Source organism: Bison bison, unplaced genomic scaffold (genome assembly GCF_000754665.1).
Source record: "Bison bison bison isolate TAMUID 2011002044 unplaced genomic scaffold, Bison_UMD1.0 scf7180017864307, whole genome shotgun sequence".
Lineage (NCBI taxonomy): Eukaryota > Metazoa > Chordata > Mammalia > Artiodactyla > Bovidae > Bison > Bison bison.
The window spans coordinates 6706747-6720736 of NW_011494879.1; the positions used below are offsets into that span (position 1 = coordinate 6706747).

Consider the following 13990-nt stretch of genomic DNA (forward strand, 5'->3'; position numbering starts at 1 on the left):
TCTCTTCAACTCCTGCACTGGCAGGCAGGTTCTTTACCCACTGAGCCACCTGGCAAGCTTTTGCATTTGCCCCAATTTTTCGATCTGGAAATGCTTTGCACCCATAAGACCCAAGTCCTTGGGGCCTCCTTCATGAAAACAGAATCCAAAAGATGCCCCCAGGGTGGGCAAACAGCTGGTGTGTTGGCTACACCTGTGCCAACACCCTGGGGTGCCTTGTGCACCATCCACACAGCAGGACTTTGCGTGTGTGTGCGTGTGTGTTCGTGTATGTGTGTAGCCATCCACCAGTGTGTCTGCTTCCCAGCCTTGCAGAGGCAGGAGCACCATGCCCAGTGGGTCATCCCACAGACCCATGACTTTGCCAACACACACAGGGGTAAGAAGGAGTCCAGAGCCCAGAAAGTGCAATGGGCCGGGGACACAAACCAAAGGGGAAGATATCTGAGGATGCCAGCTGAGCAGAGCAGGAGGGGCCTGGGGCCACAAGGGAACTGGGCTGAGTGGGTCAGAGCAGAAACAGGGCCAAAGGTTCAGAAGCCCACCCTGGGGGCTCTCACTGTTTCCTTCCAAGGATCTGAACTCAAGGCCCGGCTACAACTGGTACCTGAGTGGCCCTGGGCAGCCATTTATCGTGCTGGCAAGGACCTCCATTTCCTCACCTGTAGAGTGGGCTTGGAGATGCCTGCTTTGCATGACTGGGGGAATCAAGCAAGATCAAGGGCAGCACTTTGCAAACCCTCCAGTTCTCTGCAGAAGAGCAGGTGTTAATTGTGCAGCATCACGGATCTTCCCTTGCCTGGCATGTATGCAAAGCGCCACACTCTCATTCACAAAGCACTGCCCATCCACCTTCTCCTGTGAGCCCCATGGCACCCACCTGGGGCAGATTTCCACTCACCTCTCTTCTTACTGCCCCTCTCCCCCAGGCTCTACTGAAATCTCCAGCCAGCGGGGCAGGGGGGCAGGACTGAGGGCAGCTAAGCTGGCTTGACTCAGACCAGGAAGTCTCTCCACCCAAGCCTGGGGTCAGATGTCTCACACACACACACACACACACACAGGGCCCTCCCCCTCCTTAGCACACTAGGAAGCTGCCCGTTCCCAGGGCAACAGTCAACACAGACAGAAGCTCAGACACGACTGGGCTCCGACGCTCTCTGCAGCCTGGAGGGCCTGGTCCCCATTGGCCACTCTGAGCTCAGGATCCAGGGGCCCATAGAGCAGAACCCCTGCACAGCTCTCCTGGTGTGAATGCGGGAAAGCTCTCTGAGCTCAGGCAGGAGTCTCTCTCTCTCACACACACACTCTTACACACTTGCACCCATGGGAAGCCGCCCCATTCCTGGGCTCCAGAGAACTACATCAGCTGAGTACCCACTGCCTTCAACCAGGCCTCCAGCCTCAGTCCCGTCCACTGCCCCAGGAGGCCCTGTGGTGGGCAGGGGTCCCACGGGTGGCCCCCAGGCCCCGAAGGCCAAACGGTCAGCCCTGGGGGCTGATGGTGTGCAGCGGGACCAGCTGTGGAGGGAGCTGCTGGAGGCCGAGAGGAGGAGCCAGCAGCGCTGGTGAGTGTCCTGCCCTGTCCCCTCCCCAGGGCCCCCCAGCCTAGCTCAGGGTCTAGGAAGCTTCTGGAGAAAGGGAGACCTGGGGGTGGGAGGGAGTAAGCCAGGGTAAGGGCACTGATAGAAAAGTGCTTGGGCCAAGGAACGAGAGCCTGGACCGGGGGAGGTGAGGGAGCCCAGCATGGGCCCACAGAGTAGGGCCAGGTAGGCAGAAGGTGAGACCCCACTGTGTCCATCCTGGAAGCCTGGCATCCCTTTGCAATAATCCTTCCAGCTGGAGCTCAAAGGATGAACTGCGAGGGTGGGAGCTGGGGAGGTCAGGAAGCCGTGGCAGCAGCCTGGGGAGGGGCGCCGGCCCTCTGACCCGGCAAAGGGCGTCCCTTCAGGCATCATTCAGTCCAGAAGTCCCAGAAGAGCCACCGCCATGCCAGGCCACCACAGGGGACAAGACAGGCCCAGGCCCGTCCCCATGGAGTCCTCACTCTCAGGACAAGGCAGCCAAAAAGCAACAGAGACACAGGCAAGAGCAACATGCAGCTGGTGTCAGGAGGGAACCAATGGAGCAGAATGGCGTCTTGCTTTTCTAGGGGCTCATGGAGGCCTGGCTGGGGAGGTGGCACTCAGGCTGGGACCCGAGTATGAGAAGGGCCATGGAAGAGTTTGGTGTATTAAAAAAAGCAACAACATAAAGACCATGCGTGTGGCTGGGGTGGTCAGGAAGGGGACAACAGCCTCAGGGTGGGGAGTAGGAGGAGGCAGCAGGGCAGTAACCCAAGTCCCAATAACTTTTTTTCGAATGTCATGGGACACCCTGGAGGGTCTTAAGCAAGAAGCTGACTGGAGCTAGTTTACAGTCTAAGTGACCAGTCTGGCTGCTGTGTCTGGAACACATCGAAGTGGTGGGGGAGGGGCAGCGGGGACAGGGCCAAGTGACATTTAAGAAACTGGCGACAGCCGGGCGAGTCCATGGTGGCCTGAGCTGGGGACCGGTGGGAGAATTCAAGCGAGATTTTGGTGGTAGAATTAGAATTGCTCACGGATGGATTGGAGTCGGAGAGATGGAGTGTGTGTGTTAGGGTACAGGGGACATTTGCAAAGACAGGGTGCCCCTGGTGCTGTGACTCTAGGTCATGGTGTTTGTGGTCTATGTGGATTGGGGCAGAGAAACCTTTTTTTCTTTTAAGTCTTGGAGAATTATTTGACTTTTTAAAAATAGATTAAAAATGAAACTGCCAGCACAGATAACGCCGTTCTTCTCAGTATCACTTCCCCACACCACCACCCACCTTCCTCTGCCGGATGCCCTGGAAGGTTACCAAGCTTTGTGGAAATGAAAGCTGGCTTTTCTTCACAAAAGCCCAGCAGACCAACCCCCACCCCACCTGTCCCCCGCACACCCGACCCCACCCTGGCGGAGGCAGGGGATGAGATGGCTTCCGGTTTCCTGATCCACCTGCCACACCCTCTGCAATCAGACTTTCCTCTCTGTTGAAATGTTGATCCTTGGAGTTTGTTCCACTTAATGATTGTAGTTCCTCCATGATGTAATATACGCATTTGTGGCAGCAACTTATTCCCTTGAAATGGAGTGAAAGTGTTAGTCATGTAGTCATGTCCGACTCTGAGACCCCATGGACTGTAGCCCGTCAGGCCCCTCCGTCCGTGGGATTCTCCAGGCAAGAATCCTGGAGTGGGTTGCCATTTCCTCCTCCAGGGGATCTTCCTGACCCAGGGATTGAACCCAGGCCTCCTGTGTTGCAGGCAGATTCTTTACCATCTGAGTGACCCTGTTAAAATGATGGTGAAAACGTCGGAGGATCACACTGTCATCGTGTTTTCCTTTCCAGGGCTCAGAACTGGAGTTTCCTGAAAGACTATGACCCCATGGTAAGACAAACCATGCTCCCATCTGAAATGCTTGCACTTGGAGTGTTTATTCATGCACCTCATGTTTACTGAGGACCTGCTGGGTGCTAGATGCTGGAATGTACAGAGATGAATAAAATGCAACCTTGTTTCCAGAAACCCTGGATTTGATGGGAAAGAAAATACTTCTTAGAGCATTTAGAAATGGATTTTCCCCAGTGTTCCTTGACTGCAGTGAGATGAACTCACTGGAACTGGTCGGTACCAGCTGCTGACATGCTTCTCTCGGTCCGACGGTGTCAGCAAGATAGAGTGAGGTGAGGTTGGCCCCACAGAGAGGATGAGTCTGAGTGAACACATTTGTAAACAAATTCCCTGCATCTAATATCACCAGCTCGAATCCATCCTCCATGTGGCTACCAGAGTGACTTTTCTAAACTGCAAAACTCTCTCTCTCTCCCTGGTTTAAAATCCTTCCATAAATCTGCATTTTCCAAGACGGTTTTGGTTTACACTTGCCATGATCCAGCCCTGCCTCCTCCCCTTCCTTGCTCACTCCACACTCTTTTATGCCCTTCCCACTTCATTAGACTAATGGCCTCCTATTCATCCTTCAAGGCCCCACCTAAGAGGCCCCTTCCTGGCAAGCATGGCCAGATCACCATATTCTTCACTCCCCAGCACATCTCACCCATTCCTTGGGTACATCGTGCAATGAGCAATCTTACCTGGCCATGGGCTCCCTCAGAGAAAGGACAAAGATGGCTTCATTGCTGAACACACACCCCCAGCTATTCTTTACCCCCCAGCACCCAATAACTATTTCGTGCTCAGTTCATGTTAGAGCAATGAGCAAATGAAGAATGATCTGGTTGATAGAAGCATGGTCAGAGAACCAAACTGGAAACTGAACAGTGTAACCAGCCAATCAAGGTGGTGGCCACACTGACACAGCGGCCCCTGTGGGTTTTAGGGATGGTTTGACAACTGTAAGACTAGACTTGTGGGGCTGCTTTTGGTCCTTAGATGGAAGATTTAGCTCAGGATCTGAATTCCAACCTGGAGCCCCTGATTCGGGCTCCCAGGCTGCAGAGTCTCTTCCTGCCCAGGGCTGTGTATCAGCAACCTGACCCCTGAGACCTGTGCCCTGCCCAGAAACCCCACACCGTGGGGCCACCTCCACACAGACTTTCCCAGGTGAGAGCTGGGATCCTGTTTCTTAAAAACTGGTCCTGTCACTTTGATTTGACACAAAGTTAACCATAAACAAGGACAGGGAAGGCTTATCAGATTAGTCATAATCCAGACGTTTACTCAACGCATCCATCAGTTTACAGAAGGCACCAGGTAGCATGTTCAGGGCAGCACCCCTCCTAAGACCCCTCAAACTGGAAACAAGCCCAAATGCCCCCATAGCAGAATAGATAAGTGACCTGTGGAGTATTCATACAACCACACTGCGGAATACCGTGTAACATGGAGAACGAAGGAGCCGCAGCCACACACAGGAACACGGGGGAATCTCTCATCACGTAGTGAGAGAAAGGGGCCGGAGGGCAGAGACAGGATCCCTTTACGGTAAAGTTCAGAACCAGGCAAGCCAGCTCCTGGTGTTAAGAGGTCGAGACCAGGTCCCCTTGGAGGTGGAGACAGTGACTGAGGGTTAAATGTAGGCGTCTGAGGCAGATGGGGTTCTGTTTCCTGTTGGGGGGCAGGGGGAGTTGGGGGGCTGGGTTGAGCTGGGACTTGGGTACTTGTGTGTGTGTTGCCCAGGGAAAGGGGCTTCGTTTTCATTCCGTAACTGCTTCCAAGCTGATAAGGGGTGTCGTCCCTAAATTGGTGAGGCAACATAATTCTCCTAAAAGAAAAGGGGGGAATGAGAAGGTAACAGGCAGGAGGGCTAGGGGTCTCCAAATGGAGGAAACAGGCTGCAAAGTCAGACATTTTTTCTCTCTCTCTTAAGCGGCAGGAAGCGTCAGATTTTTGGCTTCCCTGGTAGCTCAGTTGGTAAAGAATCCACTGGCAATGCAGGAGACCCCGGTTCAATTCCTTGGTCGGGAAGATCCACTAGGGAAGGGATAGGCTACCCACTCTGGTATTCTTGGGCTTCCCTTGTGGCTCAGGTAGTAAAGAATCCGCTTGCAATGCAGGAGACCTGGGTTCGATCCCTGGGTTGGAAAGATCCCCTGGAGAAGGGAAAGGCTTACCCCCTCCAGTATTCTAGCCTGGAGAAGTCCATGGACTGTATAGTCCATGGGATTGCAAAGAGACACGACTGAGTGACTTTAAATATAAATGTAATGTGTGTGTTAGACTTAAAGTAAAAATTGACCAAAGAAATAAAACCAACCCATGGTACTCCCACCACGAATAGGGCAGCTTCTTCAGCCAGGACAATGGAGAAAGAGTTAAATGTGGTACCTCCCTCAGCCATTGCAGGTCAAGCAACCCAGTGAAGAGGTCTGGGAAGGGAAGCCGCTGGGTAGGCAGCCCTAGGGGTGAGAAGGATGAAGAGGGCGTCTGTCTGGGCTGGAGAGTTGAGTTTTGATCCAGAGCAGGGTCTGGGGTCAGGCCCCCAGAGGATGCTTCCTGCAGAGGTCACCTGCCCCTCCCCCTTCTCCTCCTTGCTCAGTCCTCTCCAGTTGTCTTTCCCCCAGCAGACGACCCTCACTGTCCCCCTGTCCTCAGGGCAACAAGAAGGAGCCCGTGAAGCTGCCAGACCATGTGCCTCGCTTCTCTGACACTGTCCCCAATTCCACGAACCGGGCCGTGGGCAGCCGGGTGGACACGCCTCTGGGGAAAACCCTCATCGGCCTTGACTTCTTCTTCGTGGAAGGAGCCCGGAAGAAGAAGCTGGAAGAGGAGCTGCAGCCCATCTAAGAGGAGGGCCGGGCGGACACTGCTTGGGAGCCATCGCCAGAGCCTCAGACAGCATCCCACACAAGCTGGGGGTTAGTATCTCTGAGCCCCACACGAGGTCAAGAGGGCTTCTGGCTCATCGTCACACCTGAGAAGGACAGGATTCGATGGCTTGCCCAAGGCCATGTAACCGGCGATGGTGGGGCTTTCCTAGGTGTCACGGCCCACGAGAGGGGGCCATGCACATGGTCAGGAGCGCTGACCACACCTGCAGCCTTGGGCAGGTCACTGGAGCCTTCAGGCCATTTCCCCACCTGTGATGTGGTGTTTCCATTGCTGCTGTAACAGGTGACCACAAACTGAGGGTCTCAAAACCACACATGCATGTTATCTTGCAATCCTGAAGATAGAAATCCAAAGCAGCTCTTGCTGGACTAACTAAACTGAAGGCGTTGGTAGGGCCACATTCCTTTCTGGAGGCTGGAGGAATCTGATGCCTGACCTCTTCCAGCTTCCGGAAGCTGTTCAAACTCCTTGGCCCTTGGCTCCTTCACCCTCAAGGGCAGAAATGTTGTTGTTTTTTGGTTGCTCGTCATGTCCAACTGTTTGTGACCCCATAGATTGCGACACACCAGGCTTCCCTGTCCTTCACCACCTTCCGGAGTTTGCTCAAAGTCATGTCCTTTGAGTCAGTGATGCCAGCCAACCATCTCATTCATCCTCTGTCACCCCCTTCTCTTCCTGCCCTCAATCTTTCCCAGCATCAGGATCTTTTCCAATGAGTTGGCTCTTCGAACCAACGTGGCCAAAGTTTTGGAGCTTCAGCTTCAGCATCGGTCCTTCCAGTGAATATCCAGGGTTGAGTTCCTTTAGGATTGACTGGTTTTATCTCCTGGTATCTTCAAATCTCTCTCTCTCTCTACCTCCCTCCCCTATCTTTTAAGGACCCTGTGACTACACTTACCCACCCTGGACGACTGGGATAATCTCTCCAGCTCACAGTCCTTAATTTAATCACACCTACAAAATCCCTTTTTCATGCAGGGTCCCAGGGTGTAGGACATGGACATCTTTGGGGAGCCAGTTTTCTGCTACCACATATAGGGATAAAATGGTTGATTTTGTCAGATTGTTGGGAGGGTTCAATGAATTACCCTGTGTGATTGTTTACAGCAGTGCCTGCAACACAGCGGGAGGGTGTATTTGCCGCAGATGCCCCTCTATAGGGAGGGCGAGCACCGTCCTAATACTGTCACCAGGGAAGACATGGGTCCTCAGACAGAAGCTGCAGCGAGGGTCGGCTCTCCAGTCGTCGTCTCCATCTCTTTCGTTACCCATGTCATGGGCAGGGCGGCCAGGGTGAAGCTGGAGTGAGGGGAGCCTGCCTACAGTGGATCCCAGTTGAAACGGTGCCGGCCACCCCAGGGAGCCCGTGACCAGGATCCATCCTCTGTGCTGCGGGGCAGACAGGGAGGCACCTGGCCTGGGCTCGGGCCGGAAAGGGGGGCAGGATTGCCTGGGGTCCAGGCGATGCTCACGTGGCCAGGGCTGGCCCAGGGTCTGGAAGGAAGGGCCACTCCCTGAGTGCTGATCTCCTGTGCCTCCCAAGAGCAGTGTCAGTGGCCCGTGTCCACTTTATGAAGGACGGTCTGGGCCACTCATGTCCAGGCAAAAATTGCAGTTAGGGCTTCTTTCCTCTTTTTGGTTAAAAAACAATGGTTTAGGGACTTCCCTGGTGGCCCAGTGGTTAAGACGCTAAGCTTCCATCCCCTGGGACATGAGTTTGATCCCTGTTTGGGGAACTAAGATCCCACATGCCACATAATGCAGCCAAAAATATAAAATAATAAAGGTATATTTTAAGCAAACAAGCCAGTGGGTTAGTCCTGCTCTTCCTCTCGGTCATGTAGCTTGGGCTGGATTTTCCCTCGCAGTGCAGATGTAGCCTTGAGACAAAGCCGCGGCCCAGGGACCGGGAGCAAAACAGCTGGTGGTCTTGTCTCCACAGCTGAGGAGGGGAGAGGCCTTGGAGGAGGCGAGAGGGGGTGCATAGGTGGGAGGAGCTTGTGAGGGACGCGTGTGTGTGTGTGTGTGTGTGTGTGTGTGTGGAGCAGAAGTAAACAAACAGAAATAGCCATCATCCACATTTCCAGTGGGAAGCATTTAAATTTATTCCTTTGTTTCTTCCTCTTGTGTGTGTGCTAAGTTGCTTCAGTCCTGACTCTGTGCAACCCTATGGACTATAGACCACCAGGCTCCTCTGGCCACAGGATTCTCCAGGCAAGAATACTGGAGTGGGTTGCCATGCCCTCCTCCAGAGGATCTTCCCGACCCAGGGATGGAACCCAGGTCTTCTGCACTGCAGGAGCCACCAGGGCAGACTTTGCTTCTCATAACAACCCCCAAAAGTTAGCAGGCAGGGAGGTTATATTCACGAGAGGCTAAAATCCCGAAACTCTGGAGACAAAGCCCAGCTCTCTGGGCTTTCTGCTGTGTCTTTTGCAGGAGCCCAGGCACCGCCTCCTGAAGAGAGAGGAAAATGGACCAGGGGAGAGAATGGCCACTTTTTCTGACACTTTCATGGGCTTTTTTCAGTTTCACAGCTAACCTTAAATGTCACTGTCATTTACGTGTTTGGAGTCCTTTACTCCTCTCAGCAAACTTCAGTATCATTATGCCCTAAGGTGGAGAAAACTGAAGCACAGAGAGGTTAAGTCACTTGCCCAACAGCACACAGCTGCCTACTTCCAGAGACTGACTATTGGCCTGAGACTACACTCATTCACTGTACAAGTCTGGACCTCCGTAATCCTCCAAAACTTGAGTCCCCAGTATTTAGCAAAATTTAGACCTCTTCTGCTCAAGGACAGTCTTTGGGTCCTTGGAAAAGGGGGACTGTTTCCCAACCTGCAGGATCCTCCATCACCACCAAGAATAGGTCTTCGGTGTTATCAGGGGTTACTCAGGACACCCACTTCACTGCCAACCCTTGACCCCTGCAGAGTGTAATGGAACAAACCAGGCCTGATTCTGGAATGAGACAAGGTCACCCACAACAGGACACAGCCCTCTGCACTTGGAGGCTGCAGCCATCTTTTTCAGAATCTGAGACAAAACCGGGTTCCCTGTCCAATGTGAGGTAAAGCGCCTGGACAAAAGTCAGAGGTCAGTACAGTCAGGGTCAAGGTCACATCAAGGTAGCATCACAGGACAGCCAAGTGTACCCAACCGGGACTGGGCTGGTCAAAGACAGTTGTTGGTGGCTCCTTAAAGACTCGATCTGCATTTTCACTATAAGCGAGCTCCATTTTACGTTTATGCCCAGAAAACAAAAACAAAAAAGCTATTTCCATTAGAGAGAGTATGTCAAAGAAAGAGGCGTTCTGAGAACTCCCAGGAAATGAGAGTAATCAAGGTTAAATAAGATGCAGGTGGTTGAGCCCCTGAAGACTGGCGGGACCCTAGGGGAGCATCTCTGTCTGCCCTGGGCAGGGGGCGGGGGCTCGGGCTCACCTTACCTCACCACTTCCCTGGAGCACAGTCACCGACAGAAGTGAGGTGTATTGAGCACAGAGTCTGTGCTGGCCCATTACCCAAACCATCTCCTTTGTAAGTATTATTGCCATCTTCTCCCAAGTTGGAAATTAAGCCAAGGACTTTTTTCACCCTGGCCCAGTCCTACATAACACAGCGTCCTCCTCTGCAGGGCTCAGTTGGGCGGGGGAGGGGGGGGCCATATTCTTAGGACGTCCCCAGCTCAGGGCTCCTCTGAGCTCTGAGCCTTCTGTGAGTCCTGAATCTCCCAGTTTCCAGGGGACCTTTACGGAGTTGGTACAGCAGTGCAGGGGGGACACACCAGCCCGTTTCTTGGTCACAGGTCCACATGGAGCTGACATCACGGGACCCATGGGGGTGGAGGCTCACCCAGGGAGCACTCCCACCTGCCTCATATAACCTGAGGGGAACTGGAGAAACACCAGGCTCCCTTCAAGACATCAAGGTCATAAAAGACAAAGGAAGTCTGAGGACATGGCCCAGATCAAGGTGACCAGATCCCGAGTCAAACAAAAGCAGTTCTAAAGGACGCCTTGAGACTAAGTATTAGATAATGGACGAAATATCAGATAATATGGACTAAAGATTAGATATCAGCTTAAATTTGCACAAGGTGATAATTATACCTGGATATGTAGATGAAATCCTTGTTCTTACAAGATATATGTTATTTAGGGGTAAAGCATCATGGGTTCAATTCAGTCACTCAGTTGTGACCCATTCTTTGTGACACCATGTACTACAACACACCAGGCCTCCCTGTCCATCACCAACTCTCCGAGTTTACTCAAACTCATGTCCATTGAGTCATTGATGCTATCCAACCATCTCATCCTCTGTCATCCCCTTCTCGTCCTGCCTTCAATCTTTCCCAGCAACAGGGTCTTTTCAAATGGGTCAGTTCTTCACATCAGGTGGCCAAAGTATTGGAGTTTAAGCTTCAGCATCAGTCCTTCCAATGAATATTCAGGGTTGATTTCCTTTAGGATGGACTAGTTGGATCTCCTTGCAGTCCAAGGGACTCTCAAGGGTCTTCTCCAACACCACAGTTCAAAGCATCAATTCTTCGGCACTCAGCTTTCTTTATAGTCCAACTCTCACATCCATACATGACGATTGGAAAAACCATAGATTTGACTAGATGGACCTTTGTTGACAAAGTTATGAAGCATCATGTCTGTAACTAACTTGTAAATGGTTTAACAACAATAAAAATGTGGGTGGTCTATAGGCGAGTGATGGATAAAGCAAAGGTGGATAAAAGTGGTAACAACTGATAAACTTAAGAGCATGTAAGTGTTCCCTGAACTATTCTTGCAAGCTTTCTACAGGCTTGGGGACCTTCTAAATGCACGTATGAGAGGAATGGCCCCTGAGCTGATGGTTCGCCTACTGATGAGATGGACTGAGAACAGAGTCACTCAGTGCTTGATGCCAATGTTCCCTGGAAGGTATTTCCAGCCAGTTGCAGTCAGGGAGCTGCCTGGCTCCGCTCAGCTGAGGCCCGGGGAGTGGGGTCAGGTTCATGTGACAGGCTGGGTAACTGTGCGGACAGGAAAGAGCAGACTTATTCCAGATGGGGACACTACTATGGGCTGCAGAGATATCCCGGTGGGTGTGCATGGAAGAACACCCCCCACACCCTCCTGAGGACACAGAGAAGCCCCTAAGATCAGCCATCATGCCCGTGGGATGTCCCAGCTGGGACGTGTGTGGCCTTCAGGATCCACACCTGACTCCACCCAGGGCCGCCCTCCTCCACAGCTCCAGGAGCAAAGCCAGTGTCTACGAATCCCCAAAACATTTTGCTAGTTTGCACATGGTAGGGAACTACCATATTTTGAGCGCCAACTGTGTCCCTCTCATTAACCTTACGAGGCAGGTATGGTTGTTACTGTTGATGTTGTTTCAGTTGCTAAGTTGTGTCCAATTCTTTCACAACACCATGGACTGTAACTCACCAGGCTCCTCGGTCTATGAGATTCTCCAGGCAAGAATACTGGAGTGGGTTGCTGTTTCCTTCTCCAAGGGATCTTCCCGACCCAGGGATTGAACACTTGTGTCCTGCGTCTCCTGCATTGGCAGGTAGGTTCTTTACTACTGAGCTACTGGGAAGCCCTCGGGTATGGTGATCCCCATTTTAAAATGAAGAAATTGAGACCAAGGAAAACCAAGGGCTGGCCCAAGATCATACAGCCTGTAAAGGCCAGGCTAGGAGGACAGTGGAGGCTGACAAAACACCCAAGTCCTGTCTCGCACATCCCAGGTTTCAGAGACGTCCCTGGGGCAGCCAGCACTCACAGAACAGCAGGGATGGGCTAGGCCCCAGGTTGGAGCAGCTCTCCTACGGCTGGTCCTGGGGCAAAAGATAGAGGGAGGGAAAAGAAGGAGCCTGGGCCATGTGCCAGGGCAGGAACTCCCAGCCAAGACCACCCCAAAATGGGAACAGCCTCCTTGCTTCAAGGGATAAGTGGAACGACTTAATGAAAGTCAGGCACCGGGGCACACAGCAGGCACTCGGCAGATTCCAGACACATCTATCGCTGTCACTGCTGCTGTGGATCATCAGCCTTTGATGCTTGCAGGAAAGCTCTTCACTTCAAAATAAACAAATGGGACCTAATCAAACTTTATAAGCTTTTGAACAGTGAAGGAAATCATAACAAAACAAAAAGACAACGTACTGATTGGGAGAAAATGTTTGCAAATGATGCGACTGACAAGGCTCTACTTCCAAAACATGCAAATAGCTCATACAACTCAGCATCAAAAAAAAACCAAACCACTCAATCAAAATACATGGGCCAAAGGCCTAAATAGACATTTCTTCAAAGAAGACACACAGGTGGTCAAAAAAGGACATGAAAAGGTGCTCAACATTGCTAATTACAGTATTGGAGAAATGTAAATCAAAATTACAGTCATTTCACACCGATCAGAATGACCATCATCAAAAACTTCACAAATAATAAATGCTAGAGAAGGTGTGGAGAAAATGGAACCCTTTTACATTGCTGGTGGGAATGTAAATATGTACAGCCACTATGGAGAACATTATGGACTTTCCTTAAAAAACTAAAATATATCCTACTTCTGGGCATACATCTGGAAAAGATGAAAACTCTAATTTGAAAAGATACATGTACATGTTCAAGGCAGCATTGTTTACAGCAGCAAAGACAGGGAAGCAACCTAAATGTCCATTGACAGATGGGTGGATAAAGGAGATGTGAGAGAGATATACATAATGGGATATTCCTCGGCCATAAGGAAGAATGAAACGATGCCACCTGCAGCAACATGGATGAGCCTGGAGACGATCACACTACATGAAGCAAGTCAGACAGACAAAGACACATATTTGATGATATTACTAATGTGTGGAATCTTAAAAAGAGTATAAATGAACTTATTAACAAAACAAAAACAGATTCACAGACATAGGGGAGAAAACTATGGTTCCCAGAGGGGAAGGATGGGAGGGAGGGATATATTAAGAGTATGGGATTAAGAAAAAGACAGTATTGCATGTGAAATAGATAAACAGTAAAGAATTACTGTATAACACAGGGAACTATACTCAGTAATTTATAATTTTTAATGGAAAAGAATCAAAATATATTTGTATATGAATCACTTTGATATACCCCTGAAACTAATCAGATCAGATCAGGTCAGTTGCTCAGTCGTGTCCGACTCTTTGAGACCCCATGAATCGCAGCACACCAGGCCTCCCTGTCCATCATCAACTCCCGGAGTTCACCCAAACTCATGTCCATCAAGTCAGTGATGCCATCCAACCATCTCATCCTCTGTCGTCCCCTTCTCCTCCTGCCCCCAATTCCTCCCAGCATGAGAGTCTTTTCCAATGAGTCAACTCTTCACAGAAGGTGGCCAAAGTATTGCAGTTTCAGCTTTAGCATCAGACCTTCCAAAGAACACCTAGGACTGATCTACTTTAGAATGGACTGGTTGGATCTCCTTACAGTCCAAGGGACTCTCAAGAGTCTTCTCCAATACCACAGTTCAAAAGCATCAATTCTTTGGTGCTCAGCTTTCTTCACAGTCCAACTCTCACATCCATACATGACCACTGGAAAAACCATAGCCTTGACTAGACGGACCTTTGTTGGCAAAGTAATGTC

General features: G+C 51.2%; 1 protein-coding gene across 1 annotated transcript; it reads left to right on the forward strand.

Annotated features, from left to right (window-relative positions):
* The first annotated feature begins 1114 nt into the window (after nucleotides 1-1114).
* LOC104997363 (chromosome unknown open reading frame, human C2orf50) lies at nucleotides 1115-8158 on the forward strand. Its single transcript, XM_010852067.1, has 3 exons — nucleotides 1115-1568; nucleotides 3413-3452; nucleotides 6120-8158. Exons 1-3 carry the CDS (start codon nucleotides 1255-1257, stop codon nucleotides 6309-6311), a joined length of 546 nt encoding a protein of 181 aa, XP_010850369.1. The 5' UTR covers nucleotides 1115-1254; the 3' UTR covers nucleotides 6312-8158.
* Nucleotides 8159-13990: the final 5832 nt, after the last annotated feature.

Bases quoted from the DNA above. Each gene is read 5' to 3' on its own strand.
- LOC104997363 (XM_010852067.1), top strand. From the start codon at position 1,255: ATGCGGGAAAGCTCTCTGAGCTCAGGCAGGAGTCTCTCTCTCTCACAC. The intron at 1,569-3,412 runs GTGAGTGTCCTG...TTTCCTTTCCAG, and splicing joins AGGAGGAGCCAGCAGCGCTG to GGCTCAGAACTGGAGTTTCC. The intron at 3,453-6,119 runs GTAAGACAAACC...CCCTGTCCTCAG, and splicing joins TGAAAGACTATGACCCCATG to GGCAACAAGAAGGAGCCCGT.